We start from the raw sequence: 23405 nt of genomic DNA, 5'->3' as shown, positions 1-23405 counted from the left end.
TGCTGCAGTAAAACTTGTACTGAGAGAAGTGGGCAGGGTGAGGGCTGTATAGTCAGACCTGTGAGAGTGTGTCTGCGTAAGAGGGGTGGAGTTTGGGGATGTGTCACGGGCTGTGTGTGTGTGTGTGTGTGTGTTTGTGTGTTTGTTTGTGTGTGTGTGTGTGTGAGAGAGAGAGAGAGAGATCAGTGGGAGTCACACCGTCTGTGAGTGCCTCTGTCTGTTAAATCAATCCCAACAACAAAAGACAGGGGGGTTAGGAGAAGTGTGCCATTTCACACCTTCCAGAAGCCAAATGGAGCTCATTGTCGGGGTCACCACTGCAATGAGTGGTCACTAAACACACTGGACGGTGTGTGTCAATCAAATGGGAAGATGGGAGCTTCCACTGGCATGCCCAGACATGAAAAATGCCTGCACACTTAAGTAATCTATTTATTATTGGCCCACGTATTTTAACCACATCAGTTTCGTTTTGAAGTATCTGGGAAGTTAATGGTTCTTGTTTTGGTTCTACTAATTTGAAAAGGAAATAGACAAAACATCACTGTGATATTTTAACTGAGCTGGTCAATGTATCAGGTATTACATTGATTTACACACTGAATATGAGATTGTCTTTCTGTCTTTACTTTAAGGAAGGTTTTCCCTTGGCCTCTCATAACTTTTAGAGCCCTCCTCTGTCAGTTGGATGGGAAGGGAGGATAGTTTAAACAGGACGTTTGTGTATTCAAAGCCTCTAATTTTCATAAAGCAAGAGGTGTATGCAAACATATCTTGTTTGCTTACGCCTCTTGCCTTGAAAGGAGTTTCCACCAACTGAAAAAAATGAAAATTCCTCATTAAAATATCTTTCAACAAAAAAGTAGTTTAATCCAGTTTTTCTTCCTCTGTATTTACCTTTTTCTTTCAAGGGATGTACAGTATAATGGAACAAGACATCTATTTTGGTAATACAGTCAACATAGTGTATAATGTTAATTAAATGAAGTTAATCCTCCAACAGAATAAATTAGCCTTTTTTACTTTGCCCTTTAGACTTTTTGGGAATTAATTTAATAATCGTAGACTTAAGGTTGCAGCACTCATGACTCACAATATAAAACATGTAATTTTCCATGGACCATGACAAGTGGTCTTATCAATCAGACGGAGGAGTCAAACACGCATGACCATCTTGTGTTTGCTCATTTATTACGTCATTGTCTGTGTTGAGCTGCCTGCAGTCATTAATGAAACGTGCTTGTTGTCAGCTGATGCAGTTTTCCAAGCCTTTATTATGTAGGACAGACAGGAAATGGGATGAGAGGGAGAGAGAGAGAGACATCCAGCAAAGGAGTCGAACCTGCGGCCGCTGCCTCGAGGACCATCAGCCTCTTTACGCCAACCGGTTCAGCCAGATTGTTAAAACGGATGCACCTGAGGCGGCAACAGTCCTCAGCTTGTTTAAACCAACTGTAGAGTCGTTGTCACCTTCCAGTCTTTCAGATACTTTATCATTGTTCTCACACTGTTTGATGGGCCACAGAGCTTGTGACAAGGTCAAGTGATTCAATCAATGAAGAATACTGATTGAACTGTACGGGGTGTAAGTGAATATAAAACATCTTGGTAAGTGACTGACGAGATATAAAGGTGGCTACAGAAAAAGGATTAACATATCAGTAGATCAAGACAGATCCAATTCACTGCCCATGTTTTATCTTTCCTCCCTTTCACTGAGTTAATGTCTGATGAATCACTGATTGAGGTTTGTTTCACAGAATGTAGAAGTAGCCGGCATTAATATGTGAAAACACTTATAAAACGCTTGTTTTAATAATCTGAGGACAAGAACAACTTATTTATTGCTCCCCTAGGCTATGTATAGAAGTGTAGTAAAGTAAGAGTTTATTACAATTAGTAGGGAAAATATTACCTGAATTTTGGTGAAATATTTTATTTTTTGAGATTTTATCTTCTCTTAAAGAATGAGAATGATGCTGAGATTGAGGATGTACTCATCTAATCTCATCTCATCTTCATCCGCTTATCGGGGGTCGGGTCGCGGGGGCAGCAGCTTTAGCAGGGGACCCCAAACTTCCCTTTCCCGGGCCACATTAATCAGCTCTAACTGGGGGATCCCGAGGTTTCCCAGGCCAGTGTGGAGATCTAATCTCTCCACCTAGTCCTGGGTCTTCCCACTGTACAATTATATTATAGCATGTAAGACTGTTAAATAAAAGGTTGAAAATTTTGGCCTAACAAACCTATACAGTCCTTACAACATCCGGGAAAGTCACATGTTGCAACGTTAAGTAAAACTGAGGATATTGTTTCAAGAAAGTATATAAAGGATGGGTAAAAACACCCACTTCACAACTCTAGGTGAACAGAAAAAACATGTTTTAAAATATTTAGGATCATATCTATAACTTCTTACGAAGAGGTACGCTCTGAAACCCTGGGCCCTGATGTTTCCATTTAAATTTAGATGTTTTTTAAATATTACTCTTACTATTTCAATTGGGATGATTAAGAAAGTAATCAGAATATTTAACTGAGTAATTCCACTGATTACATTGGCATCAGTGTAGAATGATGTTATAATTTCTTTGTAGGTGAAAGCACCTTTCTAGTCTGTCGTAGATTATCATGGAAAAGCAGAAAGACAAACTTGATTACGCATGCAGCCAGCATGACTCACCTCTCTTTCGCAGTTTTCCTCCAAGGAACTGTTTAAAAAAAAACCTGGGAATCTTTTCCTTTGAAGTTAATCATGTTAATCAGTAAGATGTTTCAGGTATAGTACATCATCCAGTCATGACCAACTACCTACAGCTATCAGGTAGATGCAACTCTTTCCCGAGAATTTCCCCTTTCATTGCACAAGGAAGCCACAGTTCAACAGGTAAGAAACTCAGAGTAGGCTGACGGATCTTAATCTGCCCCAAAATACAATAAATATTAGGTAGGCTACTACCTGCAACTTTATGACAACTATTTTGGTCCAGATACTGAAAATCCCAAAGGATGAATCGTATCTTGACTTTGGTGACTGAACAGCACTCAACTAAAGACTGAATTCCAGTTACAATCTACCTATAGTTATATTAACATGCTCCATATTATAAGCAACTTTAGAATGTGCTTACTGCTTGCTTGTTAACATAATATTCTTAGAGACAAAATTGCTTTATTGTGTTTACTTTGTTGTTTTTTTAAGTTCTAAAGTATGCTAAGCTGCTATGCTGGTATGTAAGGCATGCTTTAAATCATATTAAGAAAAATAATTCATATTAAAAATTTAGTTGTCTTCCCTGTCTTTTCCATAGACTGTAAAATAAAGATGGATGGGTATGAAAAGTGGATGCAATGCGTGAGTACCTTAAACCTGCATTCTTTCTAATGTCCAAGAGGGGACGACTCCGCTGGTCACAAAAATAAGTCAGTTTCTATAGAAGTCAATGGGGCTAATTACCTTACTTCTAACCTGATATATTACCTCAGTAAACAATTCCCTGATGAGATTATGGTCTCAATCGCTAGTTTCAAGTCTTCTTCAATACAGCAACATGTTCATTTTGTTCATTATGGTTACATTTAGAGTAAAATCGATGGTTACATTGTTGTCACCTAAAAATGTCAGCGTTGGATTGCACCTTGCTAACAAAGCTAAAGCTAGCTAGCTAACGTTAGCTGGTAACTTAAGGGAAACTGCTTATTTTCAACTAGCTGTGCAGCTTCACAGCTCCAGAAACCGGAGCTGCCCACTGGCAATAGTCTGCTGCATTACTCGCGTCGACCAGTTGAAAAATTGGCAGTTTCCCTCTTTCACGTTTAGTGTAGCGCAGGGAAATATAAACATACAGTATAACAGCAGAGTTTCCTCCTCAGCCCCTTCCTCTTGTCCAACTATGGTTTTATCTGGTTTTAAAAAAACAAGACAACGGCCAAAATGACATTCTCCTGGCTTCATAATGGCAATCCACAAAGCAGTGGGTGACGTCACAGTAACTATGTCCATGTCTACTGTGATGGTCTTTTCCTACAAAGACACCGAGAGGCTGAACAATGAACAGCCTTTCAAAATCAGAATACATTAATGTGCATTTTTATTTTCTCTCATGTAGCAACGGTGTACAGCAAAATTACCTCCAAGTAAAATTGTCCACTTGACAGTAACATGTTGAAAATACGACCTTAATAAGTTTGAAGGCCGGATCTGATGTCCCATTCTGGTGCCACTTTCAGGCGAAACCTTTTGCCCCACTAGTGGTAAAGAAATGTAATCTTTACATTAGTCCCATTGTGCTGGCTATCCCTTTTACACAGACGGAACAACACTCCGACCTTGAATAGGATGTGTGAAAGGGGATTTAGGGTCAATATGCGGCGAACCAATTTCCCCTACACCTTTTCGCTGACTGCTGCATTTCAGCGTTACATCTGACCATTAAACTCTCTTTTTTTCATTTATCCCACAACTACTTCCATCACTTCTTGAACGCAACATCATGAATACCTTTGAGTAGAGAATGTTCGAAAGTTTGCACCGCTTTATTACATCTCGCCCCCCTATGACAGACATTTTTAGGCCAGCTTTCAAGTGAGGCTGTTCGGAACGGCTTTCAGGGCTTTTGTTAGACGTGGTTGGAAAAAGTGCATGGGATTGTACAAACTAGCTTGTTTCAAGCAACCTTTATGAGACTCTAGTGTGGTCATTGACTTGATTATGAATTGCAGCAAATGTGCCTGTTGTTTATAAGTTTAAACTACTACTGTAGATCTCAGTCCTACAGTTTTATCACATTGCTCAACGGGAACGGGAAATACCGGGTGCCTTGCCAAAAGCAACATTCATATGTAGAAAGGCAAACAGCCCATTCATTTTTCCCTATCCATTGTGGGGCTCACAGTTCCTGAATGAGCTGTTTCCTAACAATAGCCCACATAGTTTCACACTAAAAATAAAGACTCAGACAGTTTTTCAGTCTGTTCACTACAATACTTTATGTAACGGAGCCCCTCTCTGCTTAAATCAGACCACATATAATTGTACCTACTCTATGTAAATGATACTTAAAGTTTAAATCCCCTGTTTAATTTTATTAGATGTGTCACATCTGTGCAAAGGAAGAGACCTAAATGCCATTTTTTCATAATGTCCTTCTCTCCATGTGTGGTGGGTTGAACTTTGGCTCTCCCCAAGAAGTCACTCGCTTGTGTTTATCCAGACTCAGCTGGTGAGAGCAGCAGTGCTAAAGTCACACCTCAGGCCACTAAAACGGAGTCTGGATATGAGGCCCCCAACATCAGGTGTCCAACAGAGGATCTGACGTGCCAAAGTTCTCACACACGACAACCATAAAGGGATCTTAATTGGACCTTGGCCCTCCTTTGAAGGCAAGATCATTCAAAGTCAGATAAATTATTTCAACTTCTCAATTCAGTGGATACTTTTTATTGTTACATATCCCAAATTGATATGATTATAGTCAACTAGTGAAATGACCAAACATAAGAACGTTTTTATTTAGAGATAACAAATACAGACGACATGGAAATTGGAATGAAAAATGAGTAGATCGGCACTAAGATGCGTTGTGATGGCATGTTTGACAAGGTTCATGGTTTCCTTGGAACTCTGTTGATGTTAGTTGTAACTATTTAAAAGAAAAAGAGGGAATTTGCTGCTGAATCAGCTTGTAATGTCTCGGGCACTTTGATCCATATCAAAGTCAAATATCCACTGCAGATATTGAGATGATCTTTTAATAATCTTTTTAGATTTTTTTTTTTTAATCTGATTTTATAGTTAAAGAAAATCATATAATACAGGTGTAGATAAAATACAAAATTTTGAGAAATGAGTTTAACTAATGTACACTAATGTAAACTAACATGATTATGTACCCGAGGCAGTGTTGTGGAGACTGTCAGAGGTGTTGATTCAAATCAGTGCTCATTTGTTTCAGACTAGTTTGTTGTTTAAGGTGAACTTCTGTTTACTCAATTTCCTTGCGGGAGTCATCCCAAAGGATCATTAAAGAGAAGTCTAAGTCTAAGACTCTTAAAAAAACAGAGCTGCTTTCTTGTGTTCAGCACACAGGATGAGTCTAAGACTATAAACTTTGGAGCACAATTTTAATTTTCAATGTTTTTTTTCACATTTAATAATTTATTATCTGGCATCTCTGTCCTTCTGAACGTTGCTTTACCTCACCACAAATTGTCAGGATTGTCAAACTTCTTTCAGCGCTGAGACAATATTAATTGATAGTATAATTAAAATGACTCACTTGTGTGGCTTCCTTTTTGAATTGCGATTTACAGTAATTGCTACTTTATTGCAGGTCTATTGTGCTGTAAAGCGTTTCTGCTGTCTTGTTCACCTTCTGTAGGTCTGCTATGGGGCACACCTCTTGTTCTTGTATTTGCATGAGTGTTAAGGCCTTCCACATTATTTCTACTCTGAACACACTTCCACGAGCTGTACAGTCATGAATAGATTTGATAGGGTTGCCAGATTTTCTATTTCAGGCCTGGTCATATCTTAAGTGGTTAGTCAAAAAGTGAATGGTCCCTCACAGTAGGTGTAGTGGTCCAGTTGACACTTCAGTCCTTCCAGAGAGGCTGACAGCATCTCAATATCCCGATAAGGGCTGTGCAGAGGCTGGCACCAGGGGAAAGAGGAGAAGCTCCAGTGGCAGGGAAGCTGGGTGGACAAAGGGAATGAACTAACCACCCCTCCCCCACTAAAGCAGCTCTTCCACAGTGAGCATTTATCCAGACAGGTTGTAAAGTCATTAGCATTGTCATAGTAGCGACGGTGGCTCATCGCTACAGCAATCAGACAAACTAACACAATAGTCCACGCAAAGTTGCACACCTTTAAATCTAACACATACTTGTATATGTGTTATAGTGATACTCCAACCACAATCTTTCTTTCAGTTATATTTGACTAATCCCATTGATGTTTACAACGGAGCATATGAATGGACAATGAAGAAGTGGATTATACCTCAGGAATGTTTTGATGACTGTTGTTGTTTTTTTGTCTGCTGTAAAAACTCGTCACCATTAGAACATGTTGTAAACATTAGGATTTGTTCAAGTTTCAGACGGAAACAACCCGTTTTATAATGCCACCCTTTTACCTACAGGGTAAAGTGTTTGATTTGGATGGAATAACACATTTTACCATGCATTGCTTTAAAGTTCCATGCTGTCTCATAAAAACTAATAAATAACATAATCATGTAACATCAATCCATCTTCAACCGCTTGTCTCTAATAGAGTCGCTGGAGTCGACCCCAGCTGACAGCAGGCGTGAGGCGGGGTACACCCTGGACAGGACGCCAGTCTATCACAGGGCACATAGAGACAAACAGAGACGGACAACCATTCACACCTACGGGCAATTCAGAGTCATCAACAAACCTAACACGTTTCTTTGGACTGTGGGAGGAAGCCAGCCAGAGAACCTGGAGAAAACCCACGCAGACACAGGGAGAGCATGCAAACTCCACACAGACCACCACGCTACGGTGCCGCCCACCTTTCAATGAACATTACAATCTTAAATTATAATGACATAACATAAGTAAACTTCAGAAAAGAGAGTACGTAAATACATAATAAATAAGAAGGCAGAAAATAAAACAATAAATAAAGCCTAAATACATAAATACAGCATAAATAGGTTTGAACTTAAAAAGTGGGCTATTTTATTACATTTCCTTAAAAAATTCTTGTAATATATCAGCAGTACATTTCTTATTATTAATTTGGATAGACTCAAGATCATTTTGAAATTCAATTTTGAAGGGAATAAAGTTTGGCCGAGATTTGGAGAATTTAGTTTTATGGATATGAAATGTTCCTTGTAGAATTAGTAAGTTGACAATCCACTGTGTTGATTTGTTTTTGTGTTCATAGCAGGAAATGACATCTTTTGCTTCCAATTTAATGAAATGACTTTATTGAATGTTAAAAAAGCTCTCAATTTTTTCCAGAACTCCAAAGTTACACTGACACTACCAGTATAGTTTCTTCTTTAATATTACAAAATTCACATTTGTTGTCCACATCTGCAAACCCTGAAACAAATATATTAGTGGGATAAATATTGTGCATGATTTTATAATGTAATTCTGTTAATTCATTGGGAATAACAAATTTAAATGGTAGAATCCCTGTTTCTTCCCAATAAATATTATACAAATAAGAATTCCAAGCAAATTTTCCCCATGGAGTGATTTTCATGTTGCTGTAGTAGAAGTACTTCCTCATGTGTTTATTGGTATATTTATGGCTTTTAATATGAATTCTATTAACAAAAAAGGACCGTTCCAAATCCTGCAATTCTTGTCTCTTGTCTCTTGTCGAGTGACACTTCATTAGAGGAACTGCCGGTTTTGTTTTGAATCAGTCACCCCCAGCTGCCCCCTCCCAGCTTAACTGCCAGTAGCTCCTCACATGACGTTGTCCGTCATTATGGCTCAGAATACAAAGGCATTCTATGTAAACTGTGTCGAGAGCTTCTTAGCCTAACTTTTCAGTATCTGAAAGATGTTTTTGTCTTTTAGTAGTATAGCAAAGCCCCAAACACACATGCACAGATGTGTCTTCCTATGTTCTAAAAAAACACTGTTTAATCAGCTCTATGTGCAGTTTTAGCCTTTTTCCCCTCCCATTCAAAGCTGTGAGTGTTTTGCATTGTGTGTATTTGGCCAGTGTTTCTATGTTTTGGAGAGTGGGAGCTGATGGTTTCAGTGTGCAAAAGCAGCCACAGGTGTAAATGCCATGTGACTGAGGTCAAGAAGGGTAAAGCGAGAGTGTTCAGCTGTCTGCTTAGATCACTATGAAAGAGGAGTATATTGGGAAGGTACCAAGCAACAGTGTATAGTGACCCTAGCAACAAACTGTGCTAGCAACACAACCTTGTGTGTGTGTGTGTGTGTTTGTTTGTTTGTTTATATGGTTGTGTTTTCATCAGGCACTTAGCTGCTTCTCTGATCCAGAGAGGCATAGTGAGTAACACTTTTGCAGATGCAGGGACAAAACCTGCAGGACCTAATTTACATTTTGTCCTATCCAGCATTTACATATGTTCAAACTCATCGAGGCAGTTATCACAGCTTAAAACATCTTTATTTCATTTTTACAGTGTATTGCTCCATTTCACAATAGTGCAAAATTCAATATTTTAAAGTTCCTCATAAATAACAAACATATCATAAATAAACAATTATCACCATATTGAACACAAAAAAGAGCTACAGTCACATTGCACAGATGGATTTAAGATGAGCATTTTTTGTATTTACAGTTCGATCAGCAGAATGGAGGCCAAAGTCTCATGTGGTTTTGTGTTCCTTTCTCTTAAAGCCAAGCCCTGACTCATAGAATAACAGCATCTCCATAAGACCATCACAGCCCCTATTCTACTTGGTCCTCTCTAACAAATGAAGATTAAGGTAGTTACTGTATAAATAAACAGAACCGGATCAACAAAATCCTTTAAATTAAAAAAAAAGGCAACTTCTCAGAAGTTTGTAATAGTATCACTGCACTACACGTTAACTGAACTGAACCCAGGTATTAACTGAGTCAAGAAGACTCAAAGTAATTCATTTACCTTAGACAATGTAATTTGTGACATTCCCAAATCACCCACCACATGTTCTATAACCAGTTTAGCTGTAGTTTATTATACAGTTGTTTCTAGTTCAACTTTGTTGCAATAGAATTTGATCCATTTCAACAATGAGGTAATACCTAGAACGAGACACCACACTTGATTATGTATTGAAAGAAATATGACAGCACCAAGTGTCAACAACATTACTCATTAGTGTTGGCATACAGTAGGTAAACTAGTATTTTCTGCTGTCACTATATGTGTCCATTAAATCCAACTCCAGCCACTTAAATTGATAATGGTAAAGACAATATAGTCATTTCACTGACTGGTCATTAGGTGTGCAAGCAACTTAAGCCTTTTGCACAGATGTAGCGGAGATAATGTATAGTTTCACGTGAGATCATGCTTGTGGCAGTGAATAAACAGTAAGAAATGTAAATGAAATGCTGCATATCAAAATGCAACCTTCAGTCCTCTTAACCAGGGTAAACTCAAAATGCACACAAACTGAACAACTACCTCTCTCACACTTAAGCCCTGTCTACATCTATAGTACATCTCATTTTTTTAAAGAGATATTTTCCTCTACATTTATTACAAACGGAGGGGGAAATATGTTGAAAATATCTGTACGCTGGTCGATGTAGACAGGGCATTAGACATTCTCTTTGTCATTTCTATTAACGATATGCACATCACACCCCTAAATATCTTTAAAACACTCTTATATAGGCATGGGTCAGACCTGTTTCCTTCTCTAAACATCTTTAATAACTGAATATATTAGAATTTTGTACATTTTTTATAAATACATATAGATCAACATAATTTTTCTCTGTTTATAAAAAAAAAAAAAAGATTAAAACTCATATACTGTTCTGAGTGCCTATCTTGTCCATGCTGTCTTGCAGAGTGGGAAGAGTTTATAACATTGCCTGTTACTGCCACCTAGTGTGGCATAGCAGCACTACAACATTTTGTCCTCCAGCTGGGAGTCAATGCCAATATGTAAACATGCATGGTATACCCAGTCAAAAGCTACATTCCAAAAGTAAAATCATTCAGTTTCTCTTTTTTGTTCATTATTGCAAAAAACAAACAAACCCTGACATCAAAAGAAAAATATTGCAGAGGACAACATCAAAACCAAAAACACTTACATCACACACCACAAAATTAAGTGTCCACCACGTTTCACGATGAGTGTGTCAAACACTGGATTGGTGGGAAAAAAGTGGAGCTCAAGGAAAGATCGGTTAATGTCAGACATCCGGGAATATTTTTGTACTCTCAGAGAAAGTGGGCGCTTCTGGCATCCAGACCAGATTCAGTTCAGTCCAGAATTAGTGGCAAACTTGGTAAAGAGCAGCCAGATTTGTTTGACCATGAAAAAAAACAAAAACAAAACAAAGAACACTTTTTTTTTTTAAATTAAAATGTGCACTTCGGCTTTTTTGAAGTGGGGTTGTATGAGATACTTATCCATAGTCGGTGTATAATCTACAGTAGATGACTGTTAGCACGGCGTCAGTTTGGAGAAGCAAACAGGAGAACAGACACAGAAGCTGCTGTGGACAGGGGGCAGCATCTGCAGCAAAACGTACTTTAGTCACCTTAGAAAAAAGGCCCACCTAAAAGACTCTATATAGTTTAAGTGTGCGCTTTATTTAGAATATTTTCACCGATTTACCTTGCTATCAGACAGCGCTTTTCTTTGGCACAATATTTTCTCAATGTATTCCTTCGCATAAGCACAACTGTGATGTGTATTATGCGAGGTGCGAGTTGTTTAAATCTGTTTACAGGGCTGCTCCCGTTGCTTAGCTTCCATGTTCGTATTCCAGCCTGCTTCTCTAAACACGCAGCATGCCGACTGCCATCTACTGCAAGAAATGCGCTGACTATCGATAACTACCTCATACAAACCCACTTTAAAATATCTGAACTATCCCTTTAAAGTACATGACTTATGTTGTATTGTCTTTTAAAGCATGGCCAACCTTCACCAAGAGTGCCACGAATTCTGGAGGGAACTTTATAATGAACCTAACCAGAAGCTTTATCCACACCTTCGCCCTTTCTCTTCTCCCACCTCTATCCATTTACCTGTCCATTCCTGTCCTCCTCTTCCTCATCTCAAACTGAGCAGTTGCGTCTCTTCCCAGAGCCAGTCTGGGCTGTAGCAGCAGAGGCTAAGGTCAGCCAAGAGGTGACCCCGTGTCAAAGGCTGGTGGAGGAAACCGAGAGGGTGGGTGAGGAGGGTGGTGGGAAGTTCAGCAGCTCCAGCACAGCCACACCCACACTGCTGCGCCGTGTGAACATGCAGGAGGCTGCAACCCATTTGTTGCTGCGTGGGTTGTACTTCTCGATGGAGTTGAGACTGGAGCTTCCATCATTACCCCCCACTGCGTATAACCAGCCATCCATAGCCACCAGGTCATGGGTGCTCCTGGAAGAAGAAGAAAACAACGTATATATTCAGCATGTATTATAACACCATATTTCTCTGCATTCATTTTTAATTTAGGTGAATACATTTATTACAGAGTGCCAATTTACAGTGGATGCATTGTGGGCTTTGTTTTGTTTGCCGATCTTGTATCAATATAATGTTGACAGTTTGTGCATGCACGCCTGCTTTGCTAATCACCCACAGGACAAGTTTCCTCTTCTAAGAAATAAGAGAGTCGACTGTTGTGGAAAATATGTAATCTGCCCCCGAGTAAAACTTTTCCAAAAAGCAAAATAATCGCAGAATGGGTGCCCTTTTGATAAGGTCCATACAGAAAGCTTTGTTCTTTAGCTTTTCAAAGGAGATTTTATTTTCTACTTAGTAGTTGGACAGACCTTAAAAAAAACTGTACATTCGAGGTAAGTGTACTTCAGCATTTCAATGCTGTGAGTTGAACCTGTGCAGTTGGAAAAGAAGAACCAGGTCATCCTGATTGCTCATTTGGCTAAGGTGTGTCTCATTAATTACATTCCCTGGATCCATCCCAGGTCTTTTGTACAATGGCGTATTATGGCCAGATATGGGAAAAAAGATCCAGACCTAGGGGAGGGGGGTAATATTTCGATAAAAAAGTGGCAATTCCATGAGAAAAAAGGTATAAGTTAGACATGTCATGGTATAACCACGCCGTGTGGTGTGTGTGCTGCGGCACACTTATAATGTTATAAGTGCCACAATGCAGTCTCTCATCCTTGTATGCGTTCTTCAATCTTTCTAAACTTCAAAACACAGAATTTTTCCGAGTTTGCTGAAGACATAGTACACGGCACTCGGCAGCGTCTGGGCTGATCCTGAAGCAATGTATTTCAACAGGGAGGGTAAAACAAAACATGAGGTGTAAAACAGAACTATTTTTCAGACTTTTTTCCTCATAAATCTGCTACTTTTTTCTCAGCAAAGGGCTGAAGGGCGGAGTCAAACCGCGGCTGCTGCAGCAAAACTTATAGCCTCTGTACAAACTGTCAAACTGAGCAGATTCTGTTACTGTATTGCCTACTTCTCCCATCAATTTCAAAATGAACTGAGAGGTTCCACATTAACATACATTTGCGAATGCCCCATTGTTAACAATTGGTAGAGTTGATTTCAATTTTTTACTACTTTACTTTACATACTATGACAGTTTTGAAAGACATACTTCTTTTGCCACTAGACCGAGACTTAATCATTCTGTCTGTGCCAATATAAACTCTGTTTGCAGGCTAACCTGCGTATGTTCATGGGGGCCACTCCCTCCCAGGTGTTGGCCTTGGGGTTGAACCGCTCCACAGAGTTCAGGCAGCTGGTGCCATCGTTGCCTCCAGCGACATACAGCATGCCGTCTAGCACAGCCACCCCGGCACTGCTGCGCCGACTCAGCATGTTGGCAATGGCTGTCCATGTGTTGCTCTAATCACATCAAGAGATTGAGGATTGGTGACATGTTCAAAGATACATCCGTAGTGTACAATTTTGACTCCACATTCAGTTGAACCCCAGCAGCAAGCGTTTTTGATGTGAATTTAACTGCATGCAATGTACCTGTGGGTCATATTTCTCCACTGTTGCGAGATGTGAGGAGCTGTCATAACCTCCCACTGCATACAAGCTGCCATCTGGAGGGGAAAAGGGAGTAAACACTCAGAATGTAAATATTAGCAGGTGGCCACTCCTTCTTGATTTTAGACATTAAAATGCAAACAGTGAAACATAAACATACAGTAGAACAGCATGTTCCATATTATGTTTTATGGAAAGTTCCTACCCAGAGTTGCTACTCGGACGTATCTCCTACGGGTGCTCATGGCAGCGATTGAGGTCCATGTACTGGTCAGAGGGTCGTAACGCTCTGCACTAAAAGAGGAGAAAAAGACGTACGTGTAATCAATAAAATGGCACTGAAAGGCTGCCCTATAGAGATAAACTGTCTTTGAGATCTGGCCTAGAAAATAGCATCACGACAAACAAATATAGATTCAAGACAGCATTTGTTAGTCTGTGAGTACCTATTAAGGCAGGAAGCTCCATCATAACCTCCAGCAGCGTACAGCAGGCCATGCAGGACTGCTACACCCAAACAGCTCCGCCGTGTGCCCATGGAAACCTCAGGCTGCCAGGAGTTAGTGATGGGGTCATAGGACTCCACAGTTGCGAGATCTGAGGTGCCATCATACCTAAAGAGATGTGGATATAAATGGATCAGAAAAAGCTTTTTGATAATCGAGGTGGATGCATGTTGCCTTAAATTACCTCTGAAAAAAAAAAATAGCAAATGGAAAAAAGAGCAATTATACATTACATTTTGGTAGAAGAAAGCACTTAGTAGCTTATAAGTAAAGTAGCACAACAATGAAGCCGTTAGAAATGAGATGAGGGCTTTACTAGTTTTGGTTCAAAGGTCAGCACTATAGTTGTCATTGCTCACCCTCCAACGGCATAAAGTCTGTTCCCAATGGCTGCCACGCCCACCCGTGCCCGCCGGGTGGACATGGACGCCACCATGTGCCAACGATCGGTCCTGGTGTCATATGCCTCGCAGTCTCCGTGGATGGCAAAAAGGCTGCCACCACCTGCAGACACACACACAAGTACAATATAGTGAACAACAATGCTTTAATATCAAGCAGTAAAGTAAACATGTAAAATCTTATATTATAGTGCAGGTTACAGCCTAAAAGAAATACTGATCTGCATAAAATAGAAATCCATAAGTGGCATTTCATTCAGCTTTAACATTTAAAGGAGTAGTTTCAAACATTCAAACTATCACGTTTCTATAAAAATGACAGACAACATCTCGTCTCCTATATTTATAATCCGTATTTTTATCTCCCAGCTGTAAAAATGCTGATGTTTGCAGTGACATCAGAAGTTAATTGCAGTGTGGCCTAAGTGTACCCTAGTGGGTACCTTCAGGGGCACACTGACCAACGGCGAAGAGCACAGGGCTGGCGCCCTCACAGCGTCGTGGGCGTGTCCGGCTGTTGCTGAGGACTCCCCTCTGCTCAGGCATCAGATGGTACTTGAGAGCCTCGATCAGAAGGTCCTTGCACTCTGAGTGGTGTCGAACCAGCAGCTCTGTATCTACGTTGCTCATCAAAAAGTCTCTCCTCAGCAGTGGAAGCCGCACACACTTCATCAGCTAAAGGAGGCAGAGAGATTGTGGGTGATGAGTTGGGGTCAGAAGAAGGGGAATGGAGGAAATGTGCGTGAGGTTTAGTCAAACTAATGAACAATCTATGTTAGGAAATAAGATATGTAAGGGCGCATTAACACTTGGCCCAGATGATTCGTGCCGTGCTTTAGCGTGATTGTCCCCCCCTCCCTTTTCGCCCGCGGCCCAGGCCCGTTTGCGCTCACATTATTTGAAATGATTCGGGCCTTGGCATGATTGCTTCTTGCTTATAGACATCGTCACCCCTGAGAGGTTATTTATGTTGTCCAACTCCTTTTGAATATTTTCATCTGACCAAATCTGCAGTAAACACTCCACTGCCACATCAGACTAGGGCGAACCCTTCGGCAGCATCTTTTTAAATGTCTGTCACGGGAACCAGTCATATATACTGTAAATAATCTCAGGACCTCCATCAATGCTCGTGCTCGTACATCCATGCTTTACAAAAGCCCATCTCTCTCAACCGGACCAGGGCCAGGAAGCGTGCTGTGCCTAGGCACGGAGCAGTTGTTCTCGCGTAACGGCTAACAAGTATTTAGCTGTGATTCGGGCTTGGGCACAGTACTAATTGCAAGTGTGAGTGCGTCCTAAGAAAGTCTTACCCATGGTACATGTTGTCTGCGTCCATCTATATCATGTTTCACCCAGCTCAACACAGCCCGGTACACTTCCTCTTCAGATGGCACGTTGAGGTTGTCACTGGAGATCAAATCCAGGACCTGGATGTAAAAGACAAAACAGACAGACAGCGACCGTTTAATCATTTACAAGAGCGCAGTGCCTTTAATTCAACTGTGACTATCACAATTTGCTTTTGGAAAAAAAAAAAAAATTATTCCTGACCAAACATGTCAACACGCAGGAAGTAAATTGCGTTGGCCTCAGCCAGTGTTAGTTCCTGACTTTGGGTGCTTTTCATTATGCTAACTTATGGTTCCTCACGTCCTCTCTCCTGTGACCTGGAAATATTTCCTCCTCTGCCATCATGGAGGATCTTTCAGTCCCTTAAATGCACCTAAAGGAGCGAGGGGGCGAAGGGTGGTGAAATAAGTGCCAAACCTTAGCATGACAGATACACCTGTGTAGCAACGTCAAAGCACCCATAGTCTGCACAACTACAGCCACTCTTCCTTTATCCTCTCTTCTTTCTGCCTTGATTTGTTGTACTTTATCCAGGCCGATGTTTGAAAAGATTGAGGGCATGTGTTTTGGCCTGCTTCATCAAAATGAAACATTCACATTAAACTGCATCATTCGATTCTAAAAAAAACAAAACAAAATAAAATGACGTACAACTTTAACATTCATACATAAATGCTTGTGTTATATTAAGGTCAGTATATGTGTACTGCTGCAGTCTGAGTGGCTAGTTGGCACTGTTCCCAGATGAACCCAAAGCTGGCAGGGCTGGGTGGATCGGCCAGCTGCTGCAGCTGTCTTCCCTGGCCAGATCAGGGCAACAGTTAGCAGCTTCCCAGGAACAGTCTGCACTAATCCAGAGTAACACAGAGAATACTGCCTCTGCCCCACCCTGCTTTCTGCCATACCCCTGGATGTGCACACTGCGTCACATTAACCCGTCACATTAATGTTTGTGTGTGCATGTGTAGTAGATGTCTTTATACACCACACACATTAATTCGGATACATCCATGTCTTTTTTCATGCACGTGATGCTACATCAGTAAGCATCACCAAAGCAGACGAGTCAGAGCCCTGCCATGCATTGCCACTTTCATGACAGAGCATGAAAAGAAATATGGGGCATATTTCACAGCCCCGTGAGTCCTTTAGTGCAAAAATAAAAAAATATGAATAAAAAAAAATAAATCCAGATCTGATGCAGATTTATGACAGACACAGAACAGCTGCAGATAGAATGGGGTGATGAACCAAAGGAAACAGAGAGATGAAGAAGAGAATCAAAGAAATTAAAATGGTTAATTTCTAAGCTTCCTTTATGCAGCTTTACTTTGACTGTTTTCATGGAGAGAGCCCACACACTCCTATTGCAGTCAGTGTCAGGGCTTTGAAGAGAGACGCTTCCACCAGCACAATCTCTTTAGTGCAGCGGGGACTGTGTCTTAGAGAGGTGAGAAGAAAATGGGAAAATGATACTTGCAGCTGTTTATTACTTCTTTTCATTGCAATTTTTTTTCTTTTTTACCTGGCAAGGCTCAAGAAGACATTTGTTTGAAACAGATGTCATTTCACATGAGAGATGATGCAGTTGTCTCCTTTATTGAGTCATCAACACGAAACCATCGCCTCACCTAGAGAGGTGTTTTCACATTCCTGTCCTGAAGGAGGAGATGTCTGTGTGCATCTCTGCAATTTGAAATTCAAAACTGTTCTATATTTTACTATACTTTTAATACCGTTCCCAAGTTTAGTGTATGGTATCATTTTAGTGTATGGGGCGGGCGCAGTGGTGGCCTGATGCAGAAAATTTCAATGGACGGAGAAACCGTAGATGTGCTTCCAGCCCTTTTCTCTGAGTTTCTTTTTTACTTTCCATGTGGGAAAACCATGTTAAACAAAATATTACTCATAGCAGGGTATTTTTTAAATACTTAAAGGTGTCTGGAGTGGGACTTTAAAGTTGTTTCTAGCGGCCTCTTGGGCAGTAAGATGTAATTGCAGGAGAGCCTGCTTTGCCTACGTTGCCTTATGCCTACTTGTTTCTTTAACTATAATTTAATAGCATATATTTTAGGAACACCCTACTCATTCACACTTAAGAGTCAGTACAGCCACAATCTGACCTGTTGACTTCTAATGGAGCAGTTGTTGCTATGTGCCTTGTACACATAACATCAACTGATACTGAATAAAGAAGATCTTACCTAAATTTCCAAAACCTTGATCCCTCAGAGAAGTAAGCAATGCTGTTAGCTTTATAAAACAGGACAGATACTGTGGAAAATGTCAGTAGCTTTGCCTGTTGCCACTTCCAGGACAGGAACTGCAGCGTTGTTACAGCTGAGCCTGGCTGATGAATAAGTGATACTTTGGCTATGTTGACCTGTTGGATAAAGTAGTCCATGGCAGCACAGTGGAATAATAAAACCACAAGAGAAACAATTGATGTGAGGAAGAAGAGATGTCTTCTTTATTAATCTTAAAAACACAATGGCGTGCTTGTGGCCTATTCCCTTGGGGAGCCTCTAATGTAAAAATACATACACAGGCAGCTGTGCTCATGGTGAGGAGAGGGTGGTAAACAACATGCAAGGACTAAATTAAGGGCTTCTTAGTATAAGTGTATGTTTATCTTTGGAGCTTCTCTTTGTCATATTTCTAAGCAATTGGGTCGATTAATCAAGTTGAGCCATTGAAATGTAACTTAATGTCTGTTATGACTTTATAATAAATTGCATTTTAAAGTAAGCTGACTCCCACCAGTTATCTCAAAGTAAACAGACAAGGTCTGATCAGGAAAAACTCATGATTACCTAATAATTACCAACTACCAACAACTGTTTCCCACTGAATATGTCACCATTAAAACAGCTTCTTTTAAAAAAAAAAGGAACAGCCGGCAGAAGACACAACAGGAGACAGAAAAAGCATCACCGTTACCTGTTTTAGTGGCAGCAACATGAACTCCTCGGTCTTGGACACCTCCACAAAGTGCTGCAGAACATACTTGTGCGCTGACTTGAGCAGATCGCTGCAGGAGTGCGTGTCAGCGAAGCCTCTGATGCCCAGGCAGTTGGAGGGGTCCAGCTGGCTGAGGAGAAACTTACAGCAGGCGTCTCGCACCCCATTGAGCTGCAGAAGGCTGGCTGCTGGGAGCAACGTCTAGATAGAGAGCAATTACAGTTGGAATTAGACTGAGTCTGTTTGCACTTTGAATAATGGGGTCAACTTACGTCTGATTTAACAATCTTGTCTAGAAATATGAAATCTTCTACCCTACCTGCACGTTGCCTTCCCCGACCACTATCTCTGCTGTGTAGGCGTACTGGACCAGCTGCTCCAAAGCCTGACAGTCGATGTCATGAAGGGTCACATGAGTCTGCCTACTCTCCGACATCTCATCTGCATGATTACACACGAGAGCTTTTATATTTTTACTATGTTATAACCCTTAAAACTCTGGCTGATATAACTGCCTCCCTGTTCAGTCATGCTGACACATGGAAGTTTCTAATGTATACAGCGGCGCTGTTGTGCTGTCCATTCAATCAGTTGTTTAAATAAAGCTCTGGAGCTTTTTTTAAAAATCTTGAATCGATACACTCTATACACCAATGTGGGTCAGTAGGTTCAACATCAACAGTCAAAGGTTTTATCTCATATTACTCAGAGGAAATCTCAAAGGCCATATCTGCAGGGGAGCTGTGATTTTGCTGTTTGGATAGTCATGAAAGATCCGCAAATTCTGTTAAAATGGGCCGATTAGTGACTGGGTCAGACAAGAGGAAGCAGAGCAGCTGACTCTCAAGGCCAGATAACTAACTGGATGTCTGGAGACACATTGTACCCTCACAAAGGTCTAGTGTCGGGAGGAAATGTGAGACTTGCACACACCTCATCCCTCCACCTGTGCCCCAGACAGGAATAGGAGGAAGGAAGGAAGTGATGATGCTGAAAGGATGAGGTGACATTAACTGCTCTCGCAAGTTGTTGTTATCAAACAGCAACAGAGCAAAAATGAAGCACAGTTTGATATCAGAGCTTAAAGTAGCTGAAGCCTGCAACAAGCTGGGCTTTGTGGATTTCAGGGATAAAAGCAAAGCAAACACAGGCAGTGTGTTGGACAACGTGGACTTACTGGTAAACATAGCGTGGAAGTAGGGGCTGCAGGATGCAAGCACAACTTTGTGCGCCTTGATTTCTTTGTTGGAGACATGGAGCACAATGTCACATAGCAGGCCGCGTTGTCGCATCCTGTTCATGGACACGAAGGAGTCGTGGTAGTGGCGCTTTGAGTTGTGCGAGATGCTGTGGCCATCGCGGTTGAGCAGCTGCATGCCCCCCTCCATCATGCTGCCTGATGTGGCGGTCGCTGACTCTTGCCTGGGCCGCACTCTGGGCAACTGAAACATGCAAAAAAAAATATTTTCCTTTTAGAAAAATGTCTTTTGGCGTCAGTATTTTTTTTTTTAACCTGCGAAAGCTTAATTGATCTGCAGAGAGACAGGTATAATGACAGGAGTCCTGAGCAATCATTGTACCTATTAGAGTACAAATCCTGACAGCTTTGACAGGAAGCCTACCAGCATGACAGAAAATCTCAGTACAATTACAAAGGGTAGTTGGCTGGCTGGCCTGATTATTTGACATTCAGTGTCAAGTCCGATTAAATTCCATTATGGCAAAAGAAAGTCATGGACATTATTACTTGAACTGGAATCAAATGAATGCAGGATTCTATTGGACAGTCTTGAGTTATCTAATTGCAATGACTACTCCCTAGCAAGTTTAATTATACCAGAATCAGCTGTGTAACTTGCTGCCTCGGGTAGGCAGGGTGGAGGATGTAGCCTGAGTTAGCCTTTTCCATTGTACTCTCATACACTGTGCTCTCTGGCGGAGGACACACTTCAGAATGTTGCATAACCACCGTCACACAGCACCTGAGAAACTGTTGTCTGATAAACATCTAGGACGCTCTAAGGTAAACCGCTGGATGGGGTACACCGGACTAAAACTGAATTCGAAATACACTGAATTTGATGCTGTGATATCTTAGAGTAGGGAAATATGAGCAGAAGTTAAGTGGTTTGAAAAGTGTAAAGCCAGCTCCTCCAAACTCCTCTGATGGAGCACTTCCACATAAAGTGTTGTTTTAAATATCCTTAAGTGCCCTCTAGTGATGCTTTACTTTTTACAGTTTAAATTCATTATTCATGTTTGTAAATATAGGTGTTTTTGTGACAATAACACAAGCCTATTCTTCCTAAACGAAGAATAATGATCAGTTTGAAGTCCGTGTAATGCAACGCTCAAGGCTGAAACCCAACAATATATTATTGATTCTGATAAAGTTGAGTTTCGCATGTCTCGCTCCGTCCACAATACACAATTCACTGAGTATAAATGCAGCATAATTAAGTTGTCATCTGTTCAGAGGCACTCTTTCAACTAAATACCCTGCACTATCCCACTGAGGGCCATCTCAAATGTCACCACAGCTGCCTGGTGACTGGCTTCAGGTCCCATTTTCCAAAACAATGGACCACAAAAAAACACACCAAGCATGTTCCTTTATGAGGGAACAATCTGCTCTCATGCCCATGGGAACGAGATTAGACAATGCTGCAAAATAAGACATGGATACACAGGAGGTTGAGGCAGAGAGTATAACTACAATTGTCACATTTTAAAAATAACAGGGTAAAGAACTTGTCCTGTTCATTCCTTGTTTAAAAAAACAAAAAAAAAACCTTATCACCCCTGTCTGGCTCAAAACCTTGGCTGCAATCCACACAAAGACTGTGGCTTCTTGGCAATCATGCATAATCTTGCTGGATACACAAATGCTGTAATCTCTTTTGGACAGAAGGATATTTCTATTCATACATCAGCTTCCTTGTGTGCTTTGAAGAATCCCCCCCAACCCCCCACTCCATCTATTTTGAATGCAGCAGCACAGAGAGAATGAATGTGTCATTTCTTTACCGGTGGTTGTGTTGCGGTTATCCTTGGATGCAGTGTCTTCCTCAGAGTGATGGGAAATAAACCAGCAGCTGCCGCAGTCAGATTGGTTTAAAATTGGCATCTGCGTCTATCTGTTCATATTCTGACTCAAGCATACGAAATATGAAGAAAAGCCTCTGTTTTGTGCTGTATGCGGCTGACGTCAATGCAAAAAAAACTGCATGAACGCTGACATCGGTTCGTTAAGGTGGAGCTGAAACTGCCGGAGGTGAAAGTCGCAATGCTGCTCGTGCTGTTGACATATGATGCCGTGGTACGGAGGTTGATCGTCGGAAATACACGGGGAGTTATCTTCTGAGCGCAAATGTCATACATTTACAATGGGTGTCTGTTTATCCCCTGATGTGACACAGACGACCTTAAGCGCCACCTTTTGTCTGGTCAGAGTGCGGAAGTGCGCTCGAAAATGTAACCAAGCGAGCGCGGAGGGCGGGGTTATACTCTCAAAGCGCCGTGATTGGTCAGAACACGAACCACCCCCCAGTTCGGTTTAACCGGTGAACAAATCAAACAAACAACGACCAACACAAACTCAAGTGTTCAATAAAACATAATCTAATATATGTATTTAAACTTTTGAAGGCTGAACTGTGCATTTATCATTCTACTGTTAAAATAATAAATAAAAAGACTGTTTAAGTCACATAACTAACGGGCTGGCTACCGTTAGCTTTGCCTAACGGAAGCATTTAAAAGGACTCACCACCAGCCGTCGCCGCTGTCGGTATGACAGCGATGATTTCTTCCTGTTTGTGATCTTGCCCAGCTTTGTGGCCGTGTAACAGAACAGAATATAAGGTAAAAGTGAAACCCCTTCCTCTGAGGGTCTCCAGCTGCCCGAGTCTCGTGAACGCAGCTGATCATTTAATTGAAACTCACGTGCAGCACCAAAACACTGCTTCTTCTTGTATGAACAGTTTTGACAGTGAAATATTGAGGGTGTCGTGCTCGCTGCCTGCTTTTTTTTAATTTCAGATTGAGTGTTATTGATTGCACATTTCGATGCTTTAACGCAATATCAAAAACTAAGCAATAGACCTTTTCAACGGGATCCCATTGCTAAGCAACAGCCTTAGTCCTTGGTAACTTCCTGTCAGCTGATGTCATTCACATACACTGCAACAGGAAATAAACTAGGACTGTTTTGGAATCTTTATGTTTACATCTTTGAAAAGGTCCATTTTTTTTTACATTTGTCTACCAGGCAATAGTTTATGATGCATCACCAGTCGGAGCCGGTTTGGTCAGCCGCAGTTTCAAGACTTTTCGTGGTGCTTTTACTGGGTGATCGCCACCGAAGTGCAAGTAGAATTTATTAACACACTTATAAGAATCTACAAGGGAAGTTTCATATTTGTGCATGGGCATTTACATGCCAAATTAGTATATGAAAGTGACGTTGATGAGAGAAAGCAGTAAGAACGTTTGTGCGACACTC

General features: G+C 41.0%; 1 protein-coding gene across 1 annotated transcript; it reads right to left on the bottom strand.

Moving 5' to 3' along the window:
• Nucleotides 1–11849: 11849 nt before the first annotated feature.
• klhl17 (kelch-like family member 17) lies at nt 11850–22796 on the bottom strand (the record flags this gene model as incomplete). The annotated part of the gene is made up of 12 exons (XM_083919689.1): nt 22671–22796; nt 20079–20343; nt 19221–19342; nt 18881–19102; nt 15901–16017; nt 15049–15262; nt 14546–14690; nt 14127–14294; nt 13886–13974; nt 13663–13736; nt 13349–13530; nt 11850–12078 (listed from the first exon to the last, which is right to left on the bottom strand). Exons 2-12 carry the CDS (start codon nt 20290–20292, stop codon nt 11850–11852), a joined length of 1776 nt encoding a protein of 591 aa, XP_083775815.1. The 5' UTR covers nt 20293–20343; nt 22671–22796.
• Between the last annotated feature and the right edge of the window lie 609 nt (nt 22797–23405).

Source organism: Echiichthys vipera (assembly GCF_963691815.1).
Source record: "Echiichthys vipera genome assembly, chromosome: 9".
Lineage (NCBI taxonomy): Eukaryota > Metazoa > Chordata > Actinopteri > Perciformes > Trachinidae > Echiichthys > Echiichthys vipera.
The sequence above is the reverse complement of the archived record's forward strand: the minus strand, read 5'-3'. Positions and strand labels throughout refer to the sequence as shown.